The sequence below is a fragment of the Lactuca saligna genome, chromosome 5, assembly GCF_052625555.1.
Source record: "Lactuca saligna cultivar CGN05327 chromosome 5, ASM5262555v1, whole genome shotgun sequence".
Lineage (NCBI taxonomy): Eukaryota > Viridiplantae > Streptophyta > Magnoliopsida > Asterales > Asteraceae > Lactuca > Lactuca saligna.
In genome coordinates, this window is record NC_136421.1 from 316,901,781 (window position 1) to 316,914,723 (window position 12,943).

Consider the following 12,943-nt stretch of genomic DNA (forward strand, 5'->3'; position numbering starts at 1 on the left):
ACATATTAGTAATTATTTAATATATTTTTAATAAATGTTAAATGTTTTATTAAAATAATAAATATAGAAAATATTCAAAACCCTAACGATACTCCTCTCATCTCATTCTCAACCTCTCTCAGGCACAAGAGCACAATTGCATCAAGAAAACACAATAAATCACCTACTTGAAAACACAATAAGTCGCCTACTTGATCCATTAATAAAAAGCATGCAAGCTAAAGCCTCTCATCGAAAGGAAGACGACAACACATTGGATTTGTTACATTTTATTTAGAATTGTTGGAAAAACACATTGGATTTGTTACATTTTATTTAGAAGTGTTGGAAAAACACATTGGATTTGTTACATTTTATTTAGAAGTGTTGGAAAATAAGTTGAAACCATGCCCTATAGAGCCTTAGTTGCAAATCTTGGCACATGTATACTTTCACCATGAACACACGACCTTTTTTTTTTTTTTTTGACAAAAGGAAATTTATGGAAGAGTCTTCATTGGATTGGATTCAAAATTTAAGACCATATTACAGACTAGATATTGAAGGTTTAAGACGAAGTAGGGTTCTTATTTCTTAGTCAAGATTATATCAAAACCCTTTTACCAAACATTGTACGATTGGATCACCATGCTTGGGTAAATTTGCAAAGGAACGATAAACTTGACCTGAATCTGAATAAACTAAGAGTAACACCCCTAACTGGATCAAACAAAATATAAGGTCACATAATATCCCTCAAAATACAACAATTTAATAATAAACAACAATTTAACTTCTGTCAAACAAAATTGTAGAACTTTTTTAAACCCCAAAACCTAAAGATGAGAAACAAAAATTGCAAATGAGATTTATCAACTATCTTCTCCCTGCAATCTTCAGTAAAGGAGAAATTATACCTTGTATTTCTTGCAAAGATTGTTGGATTCTTATCTCCTCCATGATTGACCTCTTTAGATTTCGAATATGGCCTTTTAGTTCCTCTGAACCACTAATATCATCAGCTCGGTTTTCAACAACTTTCTTAGCCAACGCAATCAACACCCCAGCATACCTTGGCTTTGTTGAGTATCTCTGTAAGAAACTCAAAAGCAACCCAAGTTCCTCCATCCCCAAATTTGAAACACACATCAAAAGTTTCTTTCTTGACACCAACTCCTCCATCACTGCTACTATGTTTTCAGGGTTTTTTGCTCTTAAAGCAGATACTAAAGCTTCTTTGTGATGAAATTTCTTCAACAGTTTGTCATGTTCAGCCAGTTTCACCTTTTTTGGTCTCATGATCAAGTAATCTCCTTTTGAAGGCTTCTCATTTTGGCCTCTGTGGAAGTAACGAAAATAAGAAGGCCTTAGAACTCTCTTTTCAGGCTCATCTATGGCTCCAAAACCAACGTATTTTCCCCATTCAGATTTAACAGACCCCAGGTTTTCATCAGTTTTCCTCTTCCCTGCGTATAGAATCCCATTTGAAGTACCAATCACCCTAGTTGTGCAATCTGGTGAGAATGCTACTGACATGAGAGAAGATGGATACCTTATCGAGCTGGTGATCTTCAATGTTGAATAATCGAATACTTTCGTATACCCATCTAATGAAACACTCAAAATCCGATACTGGTTTGAGAACTCACCACTATCTTTCCCTATTTTCCCCACACATAGTGAAGTTACAGTCTTGTTGTGGCTTTCCATAGAATGCAACAGCTTACCACCACCAATCACATCCCAAATTTTCACATTATTTCCACCGGCGGTGGCAACTAGGCCACCGGATGGTAAGTAAATCACATCCTCTACCGGTGCTCCATGGTTGATGTTCATCATGGATCCTTGATTTGATACCCTAACATCCCAAACTTTAACTGTATGGTCATATGACCCCGTGATAAACATATCATCACTTGCCGGAGACCCATCACCGCAACGTACATAATCCTTATGGCCAATTAGGTTATGAATCAAAATCTCCGAAGAAACATCCCAGTACTTAACTACGGCATCATCGCCACCGGAGTACAAATGGAGCTTGTCGACGCGAGGATAACTGACAAAATGGACTGGGCGGGAGTGGCCACGGAGGCGCCGGAGCGCAGATCGTTTCTTAGGGTCGAACACTTGGATCTGACCAGAATATGAACCAGCGGCAATCAGTTGCCCATCAGAACGAAAACATGCGGAGGTAGCGGTGTCTTTGAAGGAGGAGATAGTTGATTTGGGTTCTAGGGTTTGCGATGAAAAGATAGTGACAGTTGCAGAGTGGGTGGCGGCAATATCATGTGGAGCTGTTGGGGAAAAAGAAAGTGAAGTTATGGATGATACTAGGGTTTGTGTTTGTTTTGGCTTGAACGATTTCCAGTATTTGGATTCCGGTGTTGGGGTTGATTTGTTTGTAGTGGGTTTGAGTTTTGGTTTTACGGCGAATGTCTTCACGATTGCTTCCGATCGATCATCGACCGCCATTGTAGTAGAGGAAGGAAGACGACGGTAGACAGGCTCTTGATTTTAGGGTTTAGGGTTTTTCCTCTCTGTTTTTCGTTGTGTATATGCTGAAAACTTTTACTCTCTTGCTATTTCAGTCCCCCATCCTTCGGGATTTGGCATTTATATTACAAGTTTACAACCAATGAAATCATATTTTATCAACTTCATTAACAAACTATATTTATAAAGTTTATTCGCAATTAAGTTCAATTTAATTTTTTATTGTTATAAAATAATGACAAAATTGCATGGTCCTTGTGGTATGTCAAAACTAGTAACTTTGGTCCAAAATGGATTAGGTTCACAAGGATTGTTTAATAGTTTCGTTTTGTTGCGAGTTTAGTCCAATTTCCTATGAACTTTTTATAATGACAGATTTGCCTTTTTAGTTTTATTTTCTTAATTCTTTTTATTGCAAGAATCAGAAATAAAAAATACACACATCATCCCTCGTTCCTCTTTTTCTCTTTCTCTCTCTAACGCATTGTCATTTTACAATAACATAAGTTGCCGGAAAAATTAGATCAATTGGAATCTTCTCGTCGGACCGCTACCCTCTGCCACAGTAGCCACCGTCTAGATGGAGTCACCACCCGTTCATCTTTCTTCCTCTCTCGCTTCAATTTTTCAACAAGAGAAACCCTAACTCCAATTCTTTGTTTACAGATTTGTGGTTCATTAGACCACCGTCGGCACCACCCCTTAGATGTTTAGGTCTCGTCAGCCATGAACTCTAAATCTTTCGAATCTCGGTTCTTCTTTTCTATCAGTTCTTCTCTGGTAGCAATGACGAGCTCAACGTGATGAAGGCTTTCAAATTGGAGTGTTTTTTAGATCGAAGGGTTTTCAAATTGAAGGATCATAGAGGTGAAGATCTGAAGCTGACAAAGAGGTTTTTGGTGTTTCGAGTTTGAGTCTAAGATAGATCTGAAGAATCGGAGGATCACGGCGGTGGAGATCTTGAGCTTTTCTTGGTGACGATTCAGGGTTTGTTAAATGGCCGTCGTCACCTCTGTACAGATGAAGACAGAGGTTGCAAAGATCCCAGACAGTAACCCACGTTGGAAACCTATTCCGGTGAGAGGTGGCGACTCCGGCTCCAGTGACTCCAACGTCCGACCGATGACTTTCCAGATCAAGATACCAATAACATCCACCCTCTTCTCCATCGATTTTGTTTTCAGAAATTGATAATCGATTTGGTTTTCATTTTTGTTTTCTGGATGTTTTTAGATTTCTTGTTCATGAGTGTTCTTGTTCCAATTTGAGTGATATGGAAAAAAATTGAGTTTGTATAAAATTTGATTGTTCATGTTTTAGATTGCAAATGTGAAAAAAAATGATTATTTTGTTTTCTGGAGTGGTGGTGGTGGTGGTTTCCGGTAGCAGTGATGACCGGACTAGTCTTGTAGGGAATAAAGAAAGTGGGGTTACATTTTCTTTTTTATTTTGCTTAAATTTTAATTAGAAAAATAAAAATAAATTATAAACAAATAGAAATTTAAATAATAAGTGCAAATCCGTCATTATAAAAAAAATTCATAGGAAATTGGACTAAACTCGCAACAAAACGAAACTATTGGACCATCCTTGCGAGTCAAACCCATTTTGGACCAAAATTGCTAGTGTTGACATACCATAGGGACCATTCTTGCAATTTTATCTAAAATAATATCAAAATATATCGGAACTAATCTTTATTCGTAAAAAGATTATAACTTTTAATAAATTTTGTTTTTTTAGAGGGAAGATGAATTGAGAAGGTAATTATTTTTCGTCTTGTTCACGTTTACGTAATTTTTTTTGTACATATTTAACCATGTAACTTGTTAAATTTATTCATATATTATCATTATCACCTGCTATACCAGGTAACAATGATAATATGTTAACACAGTTAACAATTTAAATGGTCAAATGTGTACAAAAAAAAATTATCTAAATGTGACCAATTTTATTTTTTTACAAATTTCTTAAGACTTCTTATAATTTTTTACAACATTTTTATGATATTTTTTCCCTATAGGTTTTTCTCATAGTCACATAATTTATGGTATGCTTTAGTATGGGTACTAGTACATGATAGGCAATTCGCTAGGTCCCTGAAATTCGGTACGAGGTGGTAGGCTCATTTCGGTATGCTTCAGGACGCTCCGGTACAATATACCAAATATTGTGGTACCATGTATCAAAATCCAAAACATATTAACAATCGTTTTCCCCTTTTTATATGTGTCATGTAAAAACTTTTAAAACCAGGTTTAAGGTATGAACACAATATGACAACCAAAAAATATGCTTGTACACCTTTTCCACTTCCTTTCTAATAGCTTTATAATTGGAGGCATTGTCCGTCACAACACTAAGAACATTGCTTAGGCCGACAGAATCAATCGCTTGGCTTAGAAATTGAGCAATTGCTTTACATATTTTCTCCACTCCAGAAAAGTTAGTGGCATACATAAACATAGATCATCGGCTGTTTATAGCAAGAACATTGAACAATGGTTTATGTTTTATGTTTGACCACCCATCATATACGATAGAAATAGCGTGTGAATACCATGTATCTTTAAACAATGTCAAGTCTTTCTCAACATCTCTGACACATTTATCTAGTAAAATAGTGTCAAGTCTTAATGTGTTTACCATGTCACGAAATTGAGGATTCCGAAAAACATTAAATGGAATCCTATTAGCACATAAGACCCTCACAATTTTCAAATCAACTGCACTTCTCTCCATTAGCGCACTAGAATGATCAAGTGTTGTCACCTACTCTAGGGTGACCAGATATACTGCTAACAGTTGTCTGATTGGGAACCACTATTTTTGGTCATCTCATACAAAACTACCGTACAACAACACCTGATAGTGTCATGGAACAAAACTTTACCCTTCTTTCATAGTTTATGCATATTCTCCTAATGAGACTACCTAATATCAAACTTAATTGAGCTAAGGTATCTTTCATGAGTCTAAGTTTATCCCTAGACTAGATTACTGCGCCTAAAACAACTTTTAATACCGACTTTATTCTTAGGCGACACTAACCTATCTTAGTGTATATAGATTCCAAAAGAGTATTAGGTACTATTAATCATTTATCTTCTCAACAATTATACTTTCAATATTATTATATAATATTATCTATTTATCATAACATAAAATAGAACCATATATGGTTCGCACATAGCACAATATATATCCTAACATATAATTCAGACAATAAGCATATAATTCACATACGACTCCACCAGATATTCAATATTTAATTAATACTTATATTAAATAATGTTCATGAAAATGACCATGCACTCACTTGACAAAGTGTCTGTGATTACTCCCCACCTTCTAGAAGGTGTGTGCCGTGCAGCCCACCTGCGTGTGGAGCTTCTCAGAAAACTTCATAAAATCGTATTTTTATCATGCGAACTCCAATTTCAACGTTCTTTATATCCCCGGAAAACTCTTGACAAGATCTACAACTTTCGTTTAGACTCTATCGACTAATTTTGAATTTATTTTGAAAGATATGTTTTTAACAAACTTAGACTGTTAAAGTTCGTTAAAAATTCATAAATTTCTCATATGATATCCGTTCTCAACAATCTTTATATCGACGGAACCATATGGACAAACTCTCGTTTAGATTGTTTTTTTTTTCTAACAATCAATCGATCTCTACTTTGGTTCTGAGCCGTATACTGCTGCGCTGAAACTTCGAAAACTCATAACTTCATCTGATGAAGTTAGATTTGGTATGTTCTCTATATGCACGCTCATGGTTTAACAACTACTACAACTTCCGTTTATATTATTTTCCCTAAATAATCCTTCTTTGATAATGTCTAATTAGCACAGAGACTATTAATTATTCTATTATTTTTTAATCATCTAGTTATATCTTGCGGTCGTTACACAATGTCCCAAATGGTCAAGGCAACACGCAAAATCTTTTAAAGTTTAACCATAAAACAAGCATATTGTTAAAATTTTAAATAAAAACAAAGTTAACAATTGTTTGGAAAATACATCAAGTAAACTCAAAAAGAAATCCATAATGATTTTCTTCACTATAACTCATTGGTAGAACGGCAACCATCATCCATCCAATGCCCGAATAGTGTTGTCGTCGATATGATTCAAACTTGTCTTTGTGCTTAGTGATTTAAAAGACCACTAAAACGCTTTGGCAGAATTAAAAGTCATAAATGATTCAAGCCCTATTAACTAAATGGTTAAAAGGCTACCAAAAAGCTCACAAGTCTTGACAATTTGGCTTAAAATTGGATCATATATTAGTTCCTGAATTTTCTTTTAAGAATTGTATCATATGTTAGCTAGATGATGGGGTGACGTTTGTCACCATGATCCAACTTAGAAGACTTTGTCGGTTGTTTATTGAAAATAACTGATTAATAATTATGAATTTTACCATAAAATTTTAATTATTTTTGTAACTTTCCACGGGTATAACTAGTTATATTATATTGAACTGAAGTATATCGTTCAATATCTTCTCCAATATGATAGTTTATGTTCGCTTTAGGGCTACTTTAAATTGTTATTTATATATAAAGAAATTGTAACCGTTCATATGGTTGAATGAAATTGTAACCGTTCAATATGGACCTACAAATACGTTTAGCAAACAAAAGTTATAAGTTGTCAAATGTTACGTTTCGATTAACATGTATTCTTTGCAAAAGATAATTATTATGAACCACAATTTACTTAACAATCTTTTATTATTGGGATAATGATTTAAAAGGGTCATGTATTTTTTGTTTTATATACATTTAGTTACTGATTTTTTTGTCTAAATTTGTCCATTAAACTTGTTTTTTGTCCATATCTTACCCTTATGGCCGGTTGGTGTGGGTTTAACCGATTTCCGACGATCTTTACATATCTAGAGAGACTTCAATCATCTTCTTCAACGTGTCTCCAGTCATCTTCTCCAGCAAACAATGTTTTTTCCGACGGTCTTCTCAGGTAATCTTCTATCCCCTTATTTTATATTCTCCAAAGCTAGATTTCTTGTATGAACTCGATTTCAGATTCAAGTACGTATGTGTTGTTCAAAAATCAAGCATGAACACACATAGATCTGAAAATCACCCCAAAAACCCATGAAGCGATCAGAGCATGAAAACATACACACGGACACTTCTAGAGATGGTTTGATTTTTGGGATGAAGATGAACACGATGAAGATCTACGAACTTTGAAGATCATTTGATTTTTGTTTGATTTTTGAAAGAAGATGAACACACACACATTGATTTTTGTTCAAAAACACATGCATCGATATCTGTTAAAAAACTCACGTTGCTTTCGAAAGTCAAACAAGAACAAGATGCGTTGAACGATTTCAAATACTCAGATGTGTGTGTTATTGTGTTTTTTATTATAAAATCGAAACATGATGTGATGCATGTATGTGTTCTTGAGTTGTTGATCTGAAAATCGAAACCTTACTTGCATGTGTTACAACTTGTCGGAAAAATCATGTTTGCTGGTGTCCAGAGACTCGCCGAAGAAGATGACCAAAATCTCATTGGAGATGCAAAGACCGCCAGAAACCGGATAAACCCACACCAAGTTGTCATAAGGGTAGGATATTGAAAAAAAAAAAAAAACAAAGAAAACAAGTTCAATGAGCAAATATGGACAAATAAATTCAATAATTAAATGTATACAAAACAAAAAGTTACATTACCCTTTAACTCATTATCCCTTTATTATTCTTGCAAAACACAAGGACATTTTCATATAATAGACTAATAGTTTCAAAACATGAGAACAACATTTTGTAAGCATGAGATCAGATCTTATGCAAGCAATGTCTAAATACTCGATATTGAAGATTACTAATTCATCACGACTTTCCTCGAACCACATTTTTATGGTTTACACTTTGGAGAGGATTCCATAAACAACGATGATCACAATGAGGGAAAAAACATGAGATCTTTTAAGGGTTATTAACATAATAGCACATGAAAGTTTTGCTTTCGGTTTTAAATGGCCATTTAACTCTTTTTTGGACCTTTTAGACCATACAACTCGAAATTTACCTTTCTAAAATATCATTTTTCTCAAAATTAACAGGTTTCCAGGTTACATTTCTTATGTGTATATTGACTTCTAATAGTCAAAGTTTTCTACTGCCATATGGACCAAACTATTGTTGAGAAAAAAAAATTGAGAATGTGTATTAAGTTTCACCAGCAAACAAAAGAAGGCCGGACTTCCAAACCCGACAAAATCTATCATTTTTTCCGATCAATTACATCTAATGATGAATCACAAAGGGAGAAAATAACAAGATTTCTTCGCGGTTGCAAAAGACGCTAATGGTCAAATTAGAAGAAAGTCAAATAAAAGTTAATTTTGTTTACCTTAGGCACACTTTGAATGATTAGTTGATTATCCATAGACATAGTAGAAACCAAACATTACATTGGTGTATCAAATCATGACAAAGAAATTTGTTTATGCAAACCGTCCACATCAAAATACACTTTACTGGTTCTGTGCAGCGCTTTTGTGGTTTTTGGATGCCTTTCTTTCAAGAAATAGAGGTGGACAAAAATAGATGTGGACATTCAAGTAGAGTTTCTCTAACAGGGCCCAAACAGTTCAGTTACATAGAGCTTAATATAACAACAAATGGGTTCCATTTAGGTCGGATCATTAGGCATGGTGCTTTTGGGTCTATTTACAATGCATTTCTAGCATCCTCGGGCAATGCAACAACTGTCAAAAGATTAAAGCATTCTCATGAAGGGAAGACAAAATCGTGATTTGGTTAGCCTCTGTTTTGACTTATCTTCATCAAGAATGTGAGCAACAAGTGATTCATAGAGACATTAAAGTTAGCAATATGATGTTGGATGCAATTTGAATGCACGATTAGGGGATTTCGGCCTAGTCATGATGGACCATGATAAAAGTTTGTTTCAACACTAACAGCCAGAACAATTGGGTATTTGGCCCCTGAATACCTAGCGATGGTGATGACAGTGATGAATCACAAATGTAAGGGATTTCGTTAACAGTAAACCACCGGAACAAATTATGGGTTGAAATACCCAGAGACTCCATCGATCTAGCCACCAACACCACCACACGGCAAGGTTCGATTCCCCTCTCCGAAATCTAAAAAGGTTTGATTAGGTTTTAGCAATGATGTGTGCGTCAAGATGAGATCCAAAACGGAGTTCTAAGAAGAGATGAGATCAAGAATAGAAATGGCTAGGATGATGATTTGTGCATCTGGAGGTGACGACAACCTTAACTTATTGGTCTTGGAGCATCCATTGAAGATGAAGGGTAAGATTTGCGTTTCATTCCTCAAGTTCATATAGATATGTCTAGGTGGCTATGGAACCTTTGAGTTTTAAAAAATCAGTCTATACGACAGCACTTTAACCAGAAAACCTATTGATTTTTTTTTAAAAAAAATGGTATTTTAAACAGGTAAATTTCAAGTTTGATGGTTTAGAAAGCCCAAAAAAAATTAAATGGTCGTTTAAAACCAAACAAACTTTCTGCTATTATGTCAATAACCCATCTTTTAAGGCCCGTTTATTTCTTTCTACAAAACAAAACAAGATAGTCATATGTTGTGTTTATTTCTTACTACAAATTTTGTCTCACCCATAAAGATGCCTTCATTTATGCAAAAGACATGATTGCCCTTTTAATGCGTCCAAAAAGGACAAAACTAACAGACCATCACAATTGATGATATCACAAGCTTAGATGAGCTGAAATTAAAATGAAAACATGTATTGCTTGAGAGATGGATTGGATTTAAGGCTAAAAGTCGGACTATAAATACATAGAACAGAACAGAACATAGAAAAGAATGTGCATAAACGATTAGATGACATATTCATGAACAGATGAGATGTTTCAAAAACCAAAGGCCATTCCATTGGTTTTGGTTGAAACTTGAAAGAGGGATGCAGGGGGAAGAATAAGATGTATGAAGCTTCAAGCAGATGCTGCCATTGAGTCGATTAGGATCTGGTAGCCTTCAGGAACAGTTGCCTGTGCATGGACACAGCCTGCTAATGCTGGTACATCAGAATTCACGTCCAGATACCTGGCTAACAAAAGCAACACATGGAAGTCTGAAATTCTCTTTACAAAAGGGAAATTCTTTGTTCGATCCAAATGATTCTTCAGGGTTCTCATCGTAATTGCCGTGTTTCGATTCTCAACTGGAAATGTTGATGACAATGGACCCTACAATCCAAATCCAAAAAAAAAAAAATACATATCAACACACAGCTTCATATTAAAACCCATTTAACCAAAACTTACCAAAAAAAACCTATTTAGGGCAAAAAGTGTAAAGACGCATATATGCTTAAACTTAAACATCATTGCCACTAACATACATATGCTGGCATCAATTAAGAACCACACCTAAACCATTGACATGCAGCGAACAGCTTATTCTTCAAGAAATTAACCTTTGAAATTCAGTTAACAGATAGCCCATAAAAGGAAACATCAAAGAAACATAGACATAAAGGCACTTCGGGCATATCAATCCTATGTTAGCTTCTAGTTGAAGATCGTTGCATCAAACATACAAATAATTGAAGCAGATATGCGTATAGGCATGAAAGCAATATTGTCAGCATACCGAATTCTTTACCATAGGTTACTGACGGTATATATAATAATATAATGTCATCAAAGTATTCAAGATTAAGAAGCAGATCATATATGATATACCAACTACCAAGCAATCAACATTCAAGAAGCTCAAAACCAAGACATGAAAAAGAACCTGGTGATCAAAGATCTTCACAACCACCAAGAAGAAATCGTTATCCACTTCCCGTGTATCTTTTCCCCCAACCACGACATCCTTCTTCATCTTTGACAACTTTGGTTCGGCATCTGCAGCAATCTCAGTCTCAAACCACCCATCTTTGAATAACTTAACGCACAGGTCACTCATCTGAAACGCCTCAAAGTGAACATCAGCACCACCATCATCATTCACTTCCAATTTCACCATCACAGTCACCCATTCCTTCAAATCAGTCTCCCCCTGCAACTCCACCGCCTGCAAAATCTCTCTATTCGACAACGTATAATCTTTCTTTGTTTGCCCAATCGTCTGAGTGAAAATAAACCCTACTTTTCTCATCCCCAATCCCAACGCAATCGCCTCCACCAATCTTTCCTCATCGGGATCCCTTAACAAAATCAGATTATCCTCCGTCCCCTGTTGCGGTGGCTCGTATATGAAATCCACCTCCACTTTCCCCTCATCTGACACCGTTCCATACATAAAACCCCCACGCTTCACAGCAAACGCTAGGGTTTCATTCACATAATGCTGAAACCCATTCGCCGCATCACGATCAAACGATACTAACTCGCAGTGAGGGTTCTCTTGTCGCGTGATTCTCATTTGTTTCGCAATTAGGTCATCCATCGTCATCTTCCGACCGAAAGATCCGGCAGGACGAATTTTGGGTCCGGCAACAGTGCGTTCACCTTCGTAAGCGAGGTAGATGATAGAACCGTGCGCGATACCGAGAGTAGAGATTAGGGTTTGAGCGTTAGACATGTCGGAGAATCGTGACATTTCAGTCGGGGTTTTGGCTAAGAGTAATGATTGGTTTGTTGATAGGGTTTGGTTGTGTAATGGAACTCTAAGTTGCGATTCGATTAGGGTTTTGAGCTGTGCGATCGTTATGTTTGGATTATCGACCTGCAGACGCTCTAATCCGTCTCTGCTGCGGATTCTGATAAACATCTTGCAGATTCCGGTGAAACAACCTGTGAAATTGAACAACCTGGAGAATGGGTGATCGAAGATGAAAGCTTTATAGACAGATCTCTTGGAGAACAAGCAAAAGGAAGGAACTTTGGTAGTGTAGAAGTTGTAGGATTCGTCTACCTTGCGAATGTGTTCGGAACTTCGGTTGCAATCTTTTGTGAACAAAAAAGGAAACAAAACAATCAGCTTATCAAACTATATTGTATAACATTTTAACTATGGGCCAAGAATCCTATCAAACGTTTAGCACTGGGCCTATGACTTGCTGTTTAAACATTTAAGGCTTTTAGCCCTCGATAAAAAGACATTTTAACCCCTTGTTTTTTTTTAATTGATTTAGATGCAATTTTGTATTTGCAGAGGTAAATGTTTGTAATCTACGGATCATGTCTCTGGATAGAAGAGGACAAAAAATTCGCAGTTTGGGAGAAGAATACTGTTTGTTTTTTAGCGTCTGCAGACTATTAAACTAAACCAAAATTTTAATAAACTTATATTTTAAACTAGGTAAATATCCGCACGTTGCGCAGAAATACCTATATAGTTGAACACTTAAAAATATATCTTTTTTAAATATAACAATAATGTTATTGTTAAATTTGATATAACAATTCACATACTAAATTGATATAATATATTGATTAT

General features: G+C 35.6%; 2 protein-coding genes across 2 annotated transcripts; both read right to left on the bottom strand.

Moving 5' to 3' along the window:
• Positions 1–672: 672 nt before the first annotated feature.
• On the bottom strand, positions 673–2,534 carry SWA1 (transducin family protein / WD-40 repeat family protein). The gene has a single exon (XM_078997291.1). The coding sequence runs from the start codon at positions 2,455–2,457 to the stop codon at positions 856–858; it is 1,602 nt and encodes a 533-aa protein (XP_078853417.1). The 5' UTR covers positions 2,458–2,534; the 3' UTR covers positions 673–855.
• A 7,723-nt stretch (positions 2,535–10,257) lies between these two features.
• Positions 10,258–12,446, bottom strand: LOC145048707 (Nuclear pore localization protein NPL4). The gene is made up of 2 exons (XM_078997292.1): positions 11,294–12,446; positions 10,258–10,740 (listed from the first exon to the last, which is right to left on the bottom strand). Exons 1-2 carry the CDS (start codon positions 12,272–12,274, stop codon positions 10,486–10,488), a joined length of 1,236 nt encoding a protein of 411 aa, XP_078853418.1. The 5' UTR covers positions 12,275–12,446; the 3' UTR covers positions 10,258–10,485.
• Between the last annotated feature and the right edge of the window lie 497 nt (positions 12,447–12,943).

What these genes read in the sequence shown, in the direction of transcription:
- LOC145048707 (XM_078997292.1), bottom strand. Translation starts at nt 12,274, where the DNA reads ATGTTTATCAGAATCCGCAGCAGAGACGGATTAGAGCGTCTGCAGGTC. An exon ending in TGAAGATCTTTGATCACCAG is followed by an intron (nt 10,741 to 11,293) that starts GTTCTTTTTCAT and finishes TTTGGATTGTAG; the next exon opens with GGTCCATTGTCATCAACATT.
- SWA1 (XM_078997291.1), bottom strand. Translation starts at nt 2,457, where the DNA reads ATGGCGGTCGATGATCGATCGGAAGCAATCGTGAAGACATTCGCCGTA.